General features: G+C 38.5%; 1 protein-coding gene and 1 pseudogene across 1 annotated transcript; one reads left to right on the top strand and one right to left on the bottom strand.

The window, feature by feature from the left end:
* Positions 1–5,028: 5,028 nt before the first annotated feature.
* On the bottom strand, positions 5,029–7,770 carry LOC126590336 (uncharacterized oxidoreductase At1g06690, chloroplastic-like; annotated as a pseudogene).
* Positions 7,771–9,313: 1,543 nt separating this feature from the next.
* Positions 9,314–11,086, top strand: LOC126590862 (uncharacterized). The gene is made up of 3 exons (XM_050256376.1): positions 9,314–9,555; positions 10,373–10,462; positions 10,846–11,086. Exons 1-3 carry the CDS (start codon positions 9,325–9,327, stop codon positions 10,867–10,869), a joined length of 345 nt encoding a protein of 114 aa, XP_050112333.1. The 5' UTR covers positions 9,314–9,324; the 3' UTR covers positions 10,870–11,086.
* The last annotated feature ends 5,050 nt before the right edge of the window (positions 11,087–16,136 follow it).

Here is a 16,136-nt window from a genome sequence, read left to right as displayed (position 1 = left end):
AATAAACACCCCAGCAGAATGATGTGATTTACTTTTCTTGTTTATGTATGATGTGATTTATTTTTTCTTATCTTTCATAGACATCTCTGTAATCAGAGGGTAATCAAAAAAAAAAAAAAAAAAGGGCAAGCCTAAAATAAATGGGCTGGAATGTTGTGTGGAGGGCGAAGGCCCATAAGCCCAAAATAACACCAACCAAGTGACCAAAACTACGTCCATTACTACAAAAATTATTCGGCACCCTGCCACCATTATTGCCAACCAAGTGATCAAAAGTACGCCCAATACTCTAAAATTATTTGGCAGCCTGCCACTATTATCACTAACCAGGTGATCAAAAGTACGCCTAGTACTTCAAATTATACATGAGCATTACTCATGTCAATCATACATAAACATTCATGAGCATTACTCATATCAATCATACATAAACATTCATGAACATCACTCATGTCAACATCTATGAGCATCACTCATGTCAACATCCATGAGCATCACTCATGTGAATCAACATAAACATTCATGAGCATCATTCATGTCAATCAGCTTCAAAAGCTTCATTTACAGAGCTCTAGCTTCAAAAGCTTCATTTACAAAAACTCTAGCTTCAAAAGCTTCATTTACAGAGCTCTAGCTTTAAAAGCTTCATTTACAAAAGCTCTAGCTTCAAAAGCTTCATTTATAGAGCTACAGCTTCAAAAGCTTTATTTACAAAAGCTCTAGCTTTAAAAGCCTCATTTATAGAGCTATAGCTTCAAAAGCTTCATTTACAAAAGCTCTAGCTTCAAAAGCTTCATTTACAGAGCTCCAGCTTTAAAGCTTCACTTGCAAAACTTCACCTACAAAGCTTTAGTGCAGGGTATACAAATACCGCCTTCGAACAACCGCCACTTCGGCCCATACATGGATTCAATTTGAAGTCTCCAACCAACATACTCTATTGACCAAAGACTTGGGGGGCTACATTATATACCATATATTGGGCCTCAACTGGGCCTCATGAAAAATTCTTGGGGAACTTAGCCTATTATTTATGTATTGAGGGAGCGAGCCCTTATTTTATAAAAGGGACTCCCTCACCTTCATTAGAGAGCACAGCCGCCTGCTGAGCAACTGCCTCGCCGCGAGCATCACTCTTAGCCCATTATTTTTGTATTGAGGGAGTGAGCCTTTATTTTATAAAAGGAACTCCCTCACCTTCATTAGAGAGCACCGCCGCCTGCTGAGCAATTGCCTCGCTGCGAGCATCACTCCTAGCCCATCATTTATGTATTGAGGAGCGAACCCTTATTCTATAAAAGGGACTCCCTCACCTTCATTAGAGAGCATCGCCGCCTGTTAAGCAATCGCCTCGCCGCGAGCATCACTCCTAGCCCATCATTTATGTATTGAGGAACGAACCCTTATTCTATAAAAGGGACTCTCTTACCATCATTAGAGAACATCACCGCCTGCTGAGCAACCACCTCGCCGCAAGCATCGACTTTAGCCCATCACTTATGTATTAAGAAGCGAGCCCTTATTCTATAAAAGGGGCTCCTTCACCTTCAACGCCACAAGCCGAGCCAACCAAGGCAACATAAGCCACAAGCCAAGCAGCCTCGCAACATGTGCAACTTCTAGATGAGCATCATATCACTTTGAGCACCGCCTCATATCGGGCATCAGTTCAAGACAACATCTAGTTACTTCGGCCCACACATGGACTGAATTTCAAGTCTCCAGCCAAAAGACTCTCTTGATTGAAGACTTGGGGGACTACTGTTTATACCATACTTAGGGCCTTCGTATTTAGACCTTGTATAAATACTCGGGGGACTTAAATGTAATTATGTAATAAAGGAAGGGGCAAATATGTAATAAGTGAGGAGTCCTTATTCTATAAAATGACTCATCACGCTCACAATTAGGGGAGGCCATTTTTCTTATCCAATTACAAAAGCAACCCCATAGGCTTTCGCTTTCGCGTCGTAACCCAAACATTGGGGTAAACCACGATACTTCTTGTGTTATTTACATTCTTGCAGATTCACGGTCGGATTTACGTTGTTCCAAAACCCTTCCGGTTTTGTGCATCAACAATATTCTTACAAAAGGCATTCATGGACCTGTGTTTCTGCATCATTGTACCAATCTCAAACTAGGTTCCCCGATTGAGGGGGATATTGAGAATTAAGCAGTTGGCATCATCTTGTATTGACAAGTGTCATGATCTTGTGTAGTTGGTTGTTAGAGAGTTAGCTTAGTCAGTAATCTAGCTACTACGTTTACTATAAATAGTAGAATGCACCATGCTGTAACTAACTCATTCAGTCATTCAATACAAGCAATAAAATGATATTTCCTCTTCTTTCTCAATGTTTACTGTCGGTATATTTCTTCATTTTCTGCTTCTGCAACTCTGTTATGATCAAACACCAAAGCAAAGTCAAATTGCAGAAGGGGACTCGATACGGGTTCCGACAGATCTGACTGGTAGGATTCGGTACGGGTACGGTGGTGTCAGATCAGAGGGATGCAGATACAAGCCGGTGCGGTTTCGAAGGAGTACTCCAAGCAGATGGTCGTGCGGGTGAGGGTACGTGCAGATGTTGATGCGGGGTCGGGTGAGGGTTCTGAAAATGGTGAGTCGTGGGATCTGGTGCGTTTCATGAGTTGCAGATATGTGTGTGAGTTTCTAGTGAACGGTGGGTGGAGCTCATAATCACAAAGACTAAAGAGGGAAGGAGGAGTTGAAGAGAGAGTGAACGGAGAAGACGACAGGAAGAGAGGGAATGAAGGCTGCTTTGGCACGTCAGACAAGTATAAATCCTTTTTACCTCCAACCCCATCAGCCGGTTTTAGTTTTCCAATATTTTTTTTGAAATTTGGTGTAAGCATGGAATAGGTATAAGTAGCATCGCGAATCCCGAGACTTTCACGTAAATGAGTGATGGAATCTGAGAGAGATATCAGATTCTCTTTAGAGATGGCGGATGGGATATTTGTCCATTCTCCCTCTCTCAAGATTCTGGAATATTAATTGGTTGCACATGCAGGCGAGGGAATAGGCACCATGATAGCCCTAGAGCAATAGCAATAGGTCGACGTCAATGTAATGTTGCATCAATGAAGGCCATGCATGTTTTTGGAGGAGCAGCAGAGCAGTACCACTACCACACTGGCTTTTTACGCGTTCTAATAGTACTTTCTTGCTCTGTGAGACAGTCCTATTACGTTACTTTGGTCGGGGTGTGAAGTGGCATCTGAATAACGGTATTTGAAAATATTGATAACTAGACTTGGGCTAAATTGTAGAGAGTTCCTGATTTACATCACCAGTTTAATTTTTGTCCATAACTCTATTAATAGTTTCTCGTGTCCTTGAATTATGTCATTTGTTGTATTTTTCGTTAAGTTGAGAGATAAAATAGGAATTTCATCCAAAAATAAGAAAATAAAATTTTTAAAGCAAAAGACTTGGATCCAAGGATTGAGGAAGAACTCCTCCTTAAAATACATCGTGACTTATTCATGGAACTTCGTGCTTATGATAAAAAATACTTAAGGATTGACTATAAGATTTTAGTTTTAATTGATTTTTTTACAAAGATGATCTTTATATAGTGATTTATATTATGATCATTTCCGATCACAAACATGAAATTATGTGAATAGGCCACGAAGTGTTTTGAGGAGGGACTTAACCTTAAGGAGCCAAGCTCTTCTAATTTTTTTTAGTAAATTAAATTTTTTATGTATGAAAAGACCACTATACTCTTAAATTTGACAGAAAAGAAGGCAATTTGACGGATGGACCATTAAAGCAATATAGAGTTAAGGTGGAGGACGAGAGAAACTAAATAGTTTAGGGACGAAAACTAAATATTGGGTAAAGTTCAGAGAACCTTGCTACCATGCACCCTTGGATTTAAATATGTTTTTTGGAACTCTTCATTCTCGAGATTTAAACTTAAAATCTTATTTATAAATAAAGAAGAATACCACTAAAATACAAAAATTTAGATATTGTTCAACCCTTGGTAGAATGAGCGCGGCCGTTTAAGAAAATTGACGTTTGTGGTAATCCATGCGGCATAGACACTTTAATACCTTGGACCGCAACTTATTTTCCATGAGTGACTCTATTTACATCCAGTATTCATCTCTGGACACACTTACTTTTTCGAGTGGACCGCAACTTATTTTCCATGAGTGACTCTATTTACATCCAGTATTCATCTCTGGACACACTTACTTTTTCGAGCAAATTATTATTAATTTTTTCTCCTGTTCCAAAATTACAAAATAGACCTTAACGTAGGGGAGCGAAGTAGGAGGTAGGGGTGAACATACAGATTTTTGGACTCGTGAATTTAGACTCTATTACAGCTGGATGTAAAGCCATCAAGTTCTTATCTTTAGTTTTCAAAATTGTTTGAGTTGGAACCGATTTATGTAAAAACGAGTTCAAAATCAAGTTCATAATTCTTATGTGCTTGTAACCTGACCCGTACCGTTGAAGGGTTGTATTAGCACTTGTCATTTTATTAGTAGTCCACAATGAAGCCCATGATTTATAATTCCGTATCTATTTAAGAAAAGTTTAACAATGATTGTTATGCATTGACGACTTCGTTAGATCAAATGTAATTCTTTCGTAATGAAATCATATAGGGTGCGTTTTTTGCACCAGACTGTCTCGAACTGGACTAGCTTTAGGAACTAAGCTGAAATAGCTTAATGAAGCGTTGGGTGCAGTGTCAGACTAAGAAGCAGAATAATGAAAACAGTATTATCACTAGTTTAATGTTAGTTCTTCGACTAGATCGTTTCCATCTGAAGAAACACTTATAAACTTGTTCTAAGACCACAATGGCAGTGTGTGACTGAACTTACTAGTTATAGTATGGCTATAGATTTGAAATTGCTACATCAATGGTCAGCCTGCAATCACTCTTAAATTAGATAGTCAAATTTGCATTAGATGTGAAGTGTGTACATATTTTTGAATAGAAGAATTTACAGCCCCGGTGCTCGTGTAAGAATTTATAATTTTTCAACAGGGAAACCAGTAACATGTTTTATCTTGTAGCCAAAGCGTGCAATTCGGCTACTTCACTGTTGAGCCGCCATCCAAGTACACCTGCAAATTCTGTAGCCTGTTTTGCATTTTTGGCTCCAGGGATTGGCACAACGTTGTCCTGGGCTATCAACCAGTTTAGGACTACCTGTTAACAGTAACCTGACTCGCATTAAAACCCAGCAAAGAGAACAAACTATATTTACACATTGTAATACCCCAACAACTATTTCTGCATTTCAGAATTCTTGCTTGATATATCAATATGTAGCTTAATGATCTTATACGGAAAACATGAAACTACCAAGAGTTGGACTACATGTATAAAAGACGGTGAAACAAAGAGTTTCTTTCAGCATGAACTGGAAGTTGCAACTGTATCTATGAAGCGTTTCATACTCATAAAGGGTCCAAAATCGATTAACTACTAAAATACTGTACTTTTGGGGATATTTTCAGTCATGCTTCCACAGAAATGAAAACTTTAGGGTTTCTAATATGGAAAAGATAAAAGCTAGTTAAAGTTAAAAGAGCATCAACAAACTTGTGTGTTTGTTTTACTGTACCTTTCTCCTATTTCCTTGATCTAGTTCAGTAGAGATTGGAGCTGCAGATAACATCAATATTTTAGCAAAACAATTTGGAACTTAATGTGTAGCGGGCTTTCAAAGTATTGACTATGATTTACCTTTTAAAGAAATTCAGGACTATAAATCTGTCTTCGAGGGCCAGTTGGGGGATTTTTAGGTGTATATTTTCCTGTAAGAGCACCTGCATTTGCATAAATAGTAGAATGTCAATCTTCTCAATCTCTTTCACCCCTGGATCAGACAGACAAAGTTGACTGCTGTGGTAACCAATCTAGTAAGATATGAAATTAAAGGCTGTAATCGTTGTAAGCAGGGTTGTGCAGAGATTCAAGTAATAACATAAGATCCAAACAGACATCTTTTATCAAGAATCCACATTTTTTTTAATGTTTTAGAATAACTACATCCCCTTTGTTTTGTTAAAAACTAAATATTTTATCCGAAAACCAAATGTTTGGAATTTTTTGTAAGGTATTACAGCCATTCGCCAACTATCCAGCGACAGTTGAATTCACATTAAACCTTTACCATGCAAGATCGCCATTTGCCAACTACCAATCGGTAGTTGAATTCAACAAAAAAAAAAAAAAATACAAGCAAGATGCTGAAAAGATAAGGCACATGAATGCACAAGATTTACAGAATTTTATTTTCTTAACTGTTTCATTTAGGCATATAGTTGGAAGGTGATAGCCTGAAAGGTGAGTCTTTATGTGCACAACTAAAGTCCATAACTATCATGAAACATAAAATAAATAAGATCATAAAGTTGAAGTTAAGAACTGCTTGACAAGGAATGCTTGAAAATTCGAAATTTCACATTAAAAGGTTGACTAAGAAAAGTGAACAAGTATGCTTTCTCCCAAGTCCTAACTTGGCAATGTTTAAGATCGCATGGAGAGGTCTTAAATACTGTAAAATAAGAAGACATTATATCTCTTAAGCTAATATATCGAGTGATGATGAGAATATGGTAAGAAAACACGAGGTTCCAACTTCACCTTGAGCAATAGGCGAATAGGCAATCAAAGTGATCCCAAGTTCATCATAGGTAGACTTCACTCCATTCTCCTCTAGTGCCCTGTATATGAGGCTGTAATTCACTTGATTTGATGATAGTGGGATACCTCTCTTTTGAAGTTTTGCGTGTGCCTCACACAATCGCTTTTCTGAAATAACGAACTTTATACGTCATGTTCTGTTTAGGAGCATCTATGATAGAAATTTTTTTCCATGATTTGAACTGCTAATTTTAACCAACAATAAAGAGATAAAAGATCAAATTATACCCCTATAGTTGGAAACACCAACAGCCTTCACAAGGCCCTGCTCAACAGCATCTCCAAGACCATCGAGATACCCTGAAAATCCAAATACACCTCTTCAGAAACAAAATGTAAATAATGTAACCTCCTAATTATATTAGATGGACAAATTTATTCAATGAAAAAATGGTGTTACATATGAAGTTATGAACAACCTTCATTTCCCCATATTCCAGGCCTGAAAAATAACACAAGCACTTGATAAGATTTTGCAGTTACCTTAGCAGAAACAAGTATTTATACAAAAAGCAAAGGCTCATAAGGGACATACCAATGGAGTTGATACAATTCCACTGAAGAAAGTTCCAGGCGATTGAGGGAATCCTTGAGGGCATCTATGTCATTTTGATGGCCCAGCCTCCAAGGTAAAGCTGCGAATTTGGTTGCGACATCAACCTCTACTCCTGGATCCTTTTGTTTCCTTACCTTGATAAATCTGTGCGAAATTCAAAGTAGTCTACTAATATTCTCAAAATACAGAAACCGATGACAATTAGCTGTACTCTATTGACTTGAAACAAGAATGATGCAGCCCCAAAAATTCCTACAATGTAACTTCCTAGTAGAGTTTCAGAAGTTACAGCACTAAAAGAAGCCTGCAAGAGTAGATAATGATGAATTTGTTTTGACCGCAACAAATTTTATAGAAAGAACTATAAGACGCTTTTCTCACCCTGAAGCCGTACACTTCAGCAGTATCAAAGGAGGTTATTCCACCATTAACACTGACATCGAAAGTAGCTTTAGCCGCTTTCATTTTCCTGTCTGCAGTTATTACTAAACATAATGCCATCACAAACACAATTGAGCAATTTAGCATAAAGATGAATAATACAAATGTAACTCACTTCTCATGTTCAATCTGAAGCCAATGATGGGGTCACATTGTTATTGAGGAGTGAAAGAAGTAGTTTGTGATGGTTGGGTGAAGAATTGAAGATTGAAGAGTTGGGGCCGATGACTTTGAAGTGAAGAGGGACATGGTCCTCAGAGTGTACATGTTCGTCTTCATTTTTCAGGTTCTATGAAATATGGACGGCTGGAATTGCATGAGCCATCAGTATCAAGTGACGAGACCTTAACTGGGTTCACACTGCCCAACCAAAAGAAGACTACTTGGGGGATAGATGCTCTGGGAGAACACTGCAGGATTCGGCAACCGGATGACTGTTTGATCCAACAGCAAGCTAAAAACAACGGTTAGATTCAGTTGCGATGCTACTGCAACATCCCTTTACAACATCAATTACAAATCGAAGAAATATGAAAATGGCATAAAATGTGAAAACCCCAAATTCTAATCTCAATTTGACCCTAAAAATCAAAACCCTAATTTGTTCAAGTGTAGAAGTCTATTATTGAAAATTTCTCAAACCCAAAACACCTAAATCAAATAAAGCCCAGTAATATCATGATCTGCAAAACAAATCGAAGAAATAATGTCGGATTCGAAGTTTACTAGACAAGAGGAGCAGATGAGGGCGAACAGGACGCTAAGATGAGGATGAGGAGGACAACGATGAGGGAGCAGGGAGCCGACGACACTCTCTCGTAGGATGAGCGAGGTTCTATCTCACAGGAGTGCAGGAGGTCTTATCAGTCCGGGGGTTTTTGGGGTGATTGGCTAAGAACTCCTACCAGGGGGTTTAATCCTAGCGAGTCCGATCTAATCCCATTAAATCTAATCTTTGTGCATATCAAATATCAAACTACACTTAGTGTAGTCTAGTTCAGTTCCATCTAAGAAGGTCAAACAAACACCCTCATTGAGATTCTTTTATATTGTTCTATTGTTCTACGACATATGATTGAAAATAGATCGGTTTGACTTGTAAGAAAAGGGCTGTATCAAACAGATCCAAATGACTCTGTTCCACTAATAAAACTATTCTTGAAAAATAGAGGAAGCATCAATTTGATGTTCTACAAAATTTACGCTAAATATTTTTCTGCATTTTGTTGTCTCTGAGTTTATTTTCCAAAAAAAAAAAAATCTATTAAATGCATTTTCACCCATTTTGTGTCTGCAAAATGAAAATCTGTTTTGCAAAACATTAGCGAATAGGCCTAAATGAAACTCACCGTTTTTAATTATTGAAACTCACCATTTCTTTTAACAAGAACAAAATTTTCAAAAGCAAAACAAAATTTTTAAAAGCAAAACAAGAGGGGAAATTTGGAAAAATAGCTAAAATTTGAGCCAAAATAGAATTTTAGCCAACCATTATAGTTTTTCATAATTCTAACCAAAATTTGACGGGAAAATACTGCAATACCCTTTCTTAACTCAAATAATTACAAAACTTTATCTTCTCCATCCATTGTGCAGTCAAGTTTTGGACAACATATGCGATTCCTAATCTTCTTCCGATTCTTGCCTTCTTGTGTTTTCAGGTTCCTTTTTCTCTTCTCTTCTCTTCACTTCACTTCACTCTCTGCTTCTGTAAAAATCTCTAAAAAACAACCAATATATTTTATCTCTGAAAATTGGAAAAATACAATAAAAAATGGAAGGAGAAGAGCTCAACATACAAAGCTGGCCTTCAGTCTTCAACCTTACAAACATCAGCTTCACCAGGTCCCCCACTCTACCCACCTTCTTCTTCCTTGTTTCATATGTTTCTATTCTTATTACGGTGTTTAATTTTCATCGTTGCCATCAATATATGCTGTGAATGTGATTAGGGTTTATTTGAATTATTATTCAACTAGGGTTATTCTAACCATTATACCAATTATGATATAATTAACCTGTTTAGGTTTAACCACTCCCTTTTCTACTCAAAAGGTTTGGAGAAGATATAGTTTTATAAATTATTTTAGTTAAGAAGGATATTGTAGTATTTTTACGTCAGATTTTGGTTAAAATTATAAAAAAATTAGAATGAAACTCAAACGTTTTTTATCTGCTGAAAGTTACCATCAAATTTTAGTTCTATGAACTACCTACCAGGTAAATTTTATGTGACCCGATCCAAGAAGGTGTGAATTGTGAGTGAATATTTAAATTCATGCTTGTACAATTGTTTGTGTAAGGGCAAGTACATTTTTAATGGGAATGGAAAATTATTAGAGGACATGGTTTTGGCTGCCCAAGAAGGTGTTCTTATCAATATCGATAAGGAATTCGACTTCGAAAACATTGTTCCCGCTGCTAGAATTGCAAGCAAGATATTATTGGTAGATGCTCAATAAATAATCAAAATATCGTTGGTAGCTGCTTAATAATTAATAATGAACTATAATCATTTGATGGAGGGTCAAAGCCATAATCATTTGATGTCTTCTATGACTAGGAGATCAAATGACGATGATCTTCGCAGTTATTCTGTTCTGAAGGTTTCCTTTAAGGACTTTTTAGTGCTTGATTGCTGACCTAGAGTTACCCATTTCAGGGAGTTGGTCTGGTTGTTCATGACGCAGGCACTTACTGCATGAGTATGGCTTCAACTTACAATCTTAAAATGCATCCTTCAGAATATTGGGTATGGAATTCCTACAAAAAACAATCTTTACGCCTCAACACGAATATCAATGCTCGTTTCCAGAAACTTATTTTGTAAGAGTTTTTACAATGTTTTCACGTTCAAGAAGATGGGTCTATGGCCAAGGTCTGGCATGCAAAGACATTTGAAGACTACATGCGATTTTTTTAGAGTCTTTGATTGCGAGAGATTTGTAGTCCCTTAATTTATGGTTGTTTTTTGTAACACTGGAACTTGTGTATTTACTCCTTTCTAAACTGCATAATCAAATTCATGGCATTTCCAGTTGTAGAACTATTTGCGTTATGGAGGTCATTTGCAGTTCATGTCAAAAGTTTGATGGTATAGTCTTTATATGTTTCTAATGATGTACGACATTGCAGGTTTCTCTATCTCTGCTTGTGTAGCCCTTCTACTAAACCCGTATGCAGGTGGACCGGCCGACATATATTTGTTTCCTGTTGGTAAGTTTACTTTTAGACTATTGGGTAGGACGAATTGTTGTATTCAGGTTTAAGATGGGTTGATCGAAAGAGAGGAACTTGTCTGGGATTTTTGGGTACCAAAAACAGGGATCACTTCTCGAATTCACTGCAAAAGAATAAATAATTGGTTTTGCATGCATGGATCTTGTCACATCCCAACCCAAAATCTTTCAGCATCTTCTTCGAGCTAGAATGATTTACAAGCAATCACATTTGGTTTCGGAAACATACGTTTAACCATGCCCATCATCATATCGTAGTTTTGATTGGTCATATTACACTCTACTTTCATGCGCATCAACTCGACAACGACAGTTAGGATGGAAAAAACCTTGACAACAAGGGTACAATTCTCACTGAGCTTCCATCAACAATTTATCGTACTTATCAGGGTGTGTGGATAGCTCTTCATCCATATTTTTCGAAGCATTACGAAAAGCATCATTGAATATGTCCATCACTTGGTTGTTATCAACATGGCCATATGAAGAGAGTTCATGCCTAAGTGTCTCACTGTCGGAATATGTTGCCGATGTAATGGTGATTCTCCATGATAAGTCGAATTGGATTTGAGTGTGGTGGGGCTGAACTTCGATTTCGTGGTGCTAAATTTGACTAAGCACTCATCCTATCTTATTTACAAAGCCACTATCCGCTATAAACAAGCCATACTTCGAGAAGTACGGTGAGAAACAAGTTTATTCAGGTCATTGAACATCTTTTTTGAGAAAGATATGTGGATTAAAGTCGGGGACTTTAGGCTTTCTAGGCTCTTGGATTCCCAAAAATGATTAAACCCTACAATTGCATTACTCCTGATCCGCCACCTGCAACCTAACCCAAATTTGTTCTTGTTCAGGCAGGAATTTCACTAGGAAGGGTCAATGGCTCGAGCACACAGCTCCCCGAGGAGTTGGCACTTTGGTTGGCTGTCGGGCTCTCGCTTGCTTGTTGGGCTGCAAGAAGAGGACAAAGTTAGTTCTGAAAGGTGCCTTTGTCGGGCCTTAAGTGTAGGTCGTGAGGCTTGCAATCAAACTAACCAAGTGATGAGGCGTGCCATTGCCATCTCTATATGGCAGATGTAGAATGAGTGTATTTAAGCCGATTACTTATGCCCTAAGTTATTTTAACTTCTCATTATCAAAGGATTGTCATGGATGGGTTAAGTCCACATTAAGTTCTTTTCTATTCCTTGAGATCAAGGACTTTTGTTTATCTTATATGCTTCAAAGGGTGGAGGTCCAGATCTAATTAGAACATCAGCTTCATTTACTTTCACGATAGTAAAAGTACCAAGTAAACCAAATCTGAGAGTTAATGGAACTTTGGATCATTAAGAGATAAAAAATGACTTGCATATCTACTGAGGGATACATTATAATACCAAATCTATTAATGAAAAGGCAAAAACAAAGAGAGTCGGACAAGATTTCACCTTGTCGGGCAAGGTTAAAACGTCTTACGGTCTCTTCCCTTGGCAGTTTACAAAAATGATTAAGTATTAAAGGGGATGAGTGGAAATAAGTTTACACATGAGCAATCGATACTACAACATTTAGGGAAAAGGTAGCATAGATAAAAGATGTCTTTCTAAGGGAGTTTAAGGCTAAAAGGGTGCAGAGTCTGGACAAAGCATGGCTTTCTGGGTATTTGCTTGGCTAAGAGACAAGTTGTATGTTTGTTTGTTTGATTGGTTGAGTGTCATTGTCTTTGGGCCCTCTTCCTCATTTTATAGACGAATTATTTTTGTTCTTACCCGAAAGCAACTGAATGGTAGTGATTCACCAGCCTTTTTACATGTTTGCCATCCAAAAGCACTTTTGGGCCAAGAGTTGGTGATCTTACATCGGTTGTCACTTTTTGTAAGTAACTGGCCTGTGCATTAATGGGGAGTTGCCTTAATATCTTGAAATGGATGAACTGGGCTTGATTCTGGGCTTCGGGCAAAAACCTTCTTTATTGAACTCTCTTGGGCTTTCCTTCCTAAGAGCCCAAGGTTTAAATCTTAACCCAAACAGTGCCCTCTTCAATTGTTGTTAAGCCTGCAGATCGAGGCGTAAATAATGATTGAACAGTTGCTTCTTCAGTAACCACATTTGCACGTCTTTACTCGGAACCTGTGCCATCTTTAATGCAGCCGTTTATGCACTGGATCTTTTGCACTAACCCATGAATTTTAATCGTTAATTAATTGTTCCCTCATATAAATCTCTTCTTTCAAACCTTTTGGTTAAATATCTTAATCTTTCCAAGTCTTCGTATTTTCCAGATATTCGGGCTCTTTAATTTTCCCAGATTTTCCTATTTCATCGTCTTTTCTTTATTCATCTTCTAAATCTGACTAATGGCCTCAGAGACCATTCAAATTCAACCCTTATACGAATTTGGCGAAGGTATCGTTGTTATGCGTTGCTTACTTAACGGTCTCCATTGTCCTCGGGCAGGCCTGAGTACTGAACTTCTTTTTGAAGAAAATAGGGCGCATTCCTTGAGTCCTGCATGGACTTCTCGGGTTCCAAATGTAGTAGAGACCCACATGCCTAGGGACAATTGGTTCGCCTCTAACCCATTCACAGCCGAGTCAAGCATTTCTTCATTTAAGTGGTCGTAATATCGTTGTGGTTTTCCTCTGATGAACGACCTGGCATAGGTTCAGTGGATAAATGATCTCGAGCCAAATTTTAAATGGAAGTGGATGAACAATGGCATCTATGAGTTGATAATGCTTTCGAAGAGTACCATAGTCGCCAAACCCGAGTTACTCACCGCTATTCTTCTTTTCTGGAATTCGGGTACAAATACCTTCGATTTCAGGATGGGCCCTATGTCCCCAACGATTCTAGATATGGCAAAGTCTTTGGGCTTAGACTTTCGGGCAAAATCATGGATGTTACTCATGACTAAGCTCTTCCTTCACGTCCGACTGCTGAGAGTTCGGGTTCTTCGGCCTCCCCAATCCAATTGGAATATAAATCTGCAACTTTCAAAAGCTATGAGACTTCTTTCAAAGGTTTCATCCCCTTTGTGAAGAAGAACGTTGGCACTGGTTCTCCTAATGCAAACTTAGCTAAAAAACACATTACTTCCTTCTATACTAGCTTAACAAGCATGTCTTCCCCAACAAATCCAAGGGAGTGAAGGTTGAATGGATCCTTTTAGTAGAAGCTCTTCATAATTTTGATGATGTTGCCACAGGCCTGTTCTTCCTTTCCCATCTTTACCATCTCATTTTCGAGATGACTCGAGGTGAACCATTCAAGACCAACCTTAATAGACTAATCTGGATGGTTCAATTATGGCTACAGTGGTATTTTCCAGAATTTCGGGTAGCTAACTTGGAGTTCCAGGAAGGAGTGGCCTTTGCTCGAATTCTGGCCGAAGCTCCTCCCACTGATCATTCCACATTTGCCTGCTTCTATTTCTTCATGGTATGTAGGACTCAGGCAGACTTGGAATGTGAGGTATCCGTCTTTAGGAAGTATCATTGGTTCTCTGATCAAGCTTTTTAAGATGCATTTGGGGAAGATGCCAACCCTTCTTGCAAGGAGAGATTTATCAGTTGTATTCAATTAAGGGGCATAGCTTGGGGAGTCCGTAATTTTCACTATGAACGTGGGTTGGAAGTTTATCATCCAAACTTTTGCAACATGCAGCTAGGCTTCAGGCAGGCCATTCCAATACCATTTTTTGATTCTATCCATTGTGGTACTTTTTATCGCCTTCCCTCCCCTCACGAAGATATCTTTCGAGCTGCCCGACGTAGCCTTGAAGTTATGAGCAAAGTTGCCCGAAGGCCGTTGGCCCTTAATTTTGAATGTACCTCGACTTTCTTCACTTGGTGGGAGGCTTAATGGATCAAAAAGTACAGAAGGGACTTACGGGAGACTCACGACATTTTTTTAACCAACTTTCTCTCAAATCTTATCCTAGCTCGGGCGAGCTTGAGAATTGGAAGGAAATGGTCTATCAAAAGAACTAGCTTCTTCTGATAGGTACTTTTCTGTTTTTTCAGTTCACATTCTATGAAAATTTTGTGAGCCTGCTTATTCTTTCCTTCTTTTTAACACTTGCAGCCCAAGGGACTACTGAAGCGGCAAACATTGGGTCAGAGGAAGAATCTACCGATGCACTAATCATTCAGGAGGCTGCAGCTGAGGCTAAAAGACGAGAGGCTGGAGAAGGTGGGGATATTTCCAAGTTATTGGGAGATTAAGAGGCTAAATGAGAGCCTGAAGTCAATATCCGAGCACCTAAGCGGACACAAACAGTTTTGGTGGAAACCTCTTATTCTGAGCCTGAAAAAAGCCGAAACTCAAGCAGGCAACCTCAACCAGGAAAAGTACAAGAGCTCAAACTTCTAAGTCTTTAAAAGCTGCTTCTGCCTCAAACCTTTCCACCATCGCGGTTCCTGTGGCGGGCAGGCGGAAACAGAAAGCCTTCAATAGGTGATTCTTACCTCATTCTTCCACCTGTATCTTGCGTTTGAGGGTTTACCAATTCAATTCTTCTTGCCTCTTAGGACCTTATGCGTCCAAGAAACCTACTATTGTTTCAAGGGGGGATCCGTTAAGGGCTAAGATGTATCAACAGACTAATGCATTTCAAGAATTATCTCATAAAGAGCTGGAGGTACGATATACTGCTATTTAAGTATTCTTTTTTTCTTTCTTTCTAAGTACTTGTCCTTAATAACTCTCTGTGCCTGGCCGCTTATTATAGGAGATTCGGGCAGAAAAGATATCACCGCCTGAAGCTTCTTCTTCCTTACCCCAGTCAAAGCAAACTCCTTATTCTTAAGCAAAATCTATTCCCTTGGAGGTGACTCCAATTTCTCATTTTGATCGTTCCACTGGGAATGTGACGCATTATGTGGAGGACAACATCAATTCGGTAAGTACCCCTTCTAATATCTTTATATTGGGCAACATTCTTCTTAGTACTTAATAACTTTTATCCTTTCCAACCTTCTTGATCACAAGAATTCCATCACTCACCAGCCACTACTTTCGAAGAGCCCATCATCCTTGAAATTCATGTGGTTTTAGAGGTGGCTGACCTATAAGTCTCGCGGGCAACTCTTACTGATGTCTTTAAAGCGCCTGTATCCCAACCTCAGGTTCTCCCTCATGTATATTATTATTTGGACTTTCTGCTTTCTTCAACACTTATCATTGACTTTACCCCTGCTT

Source organism: Malus sylvestris, chromosome 11 (genome assembly GCF_916048215.2).
Source record: "Malus sylvestris chromosome 11, drMalSylv7.2, whole genome shotgun sequence".
Taxonomy (NCBI): Eukaryota; Viridiplantae; Streptophyta; class Magnoliopsida; order Rosales; family Rosaceae; genus Malus; species Malus sylvestris.
This window is presented reverse-complemented; position numbering and strand designations above follow the sequence as displayed.

Excerpts from the sequence above, each read along its gene's own strand:
- LOC126590862 (XM_050256376.1), top strand. The coding sequence starts at position 9,325 with ATGCGATTCCTAATCTTCTTCCGATTCTTGCCTTCTTGTGTTTTCAGG. Across the intron at positions 9,556-10,372 it reads ACAAACATCAGCTTCACCAG|GGAGTTGGTCTGGTTGTTCA; the intron begins GTCCCCCACTCT and ends TACCCATTTCAG. Across the intron at positions 10,463-10,845 it reads TGCATCCTTCAGAATATTGG|GTTTCTCTATCTCTGCTTGT; the intron begins GTATGGAATTCC and ends ACGACATTGCAG.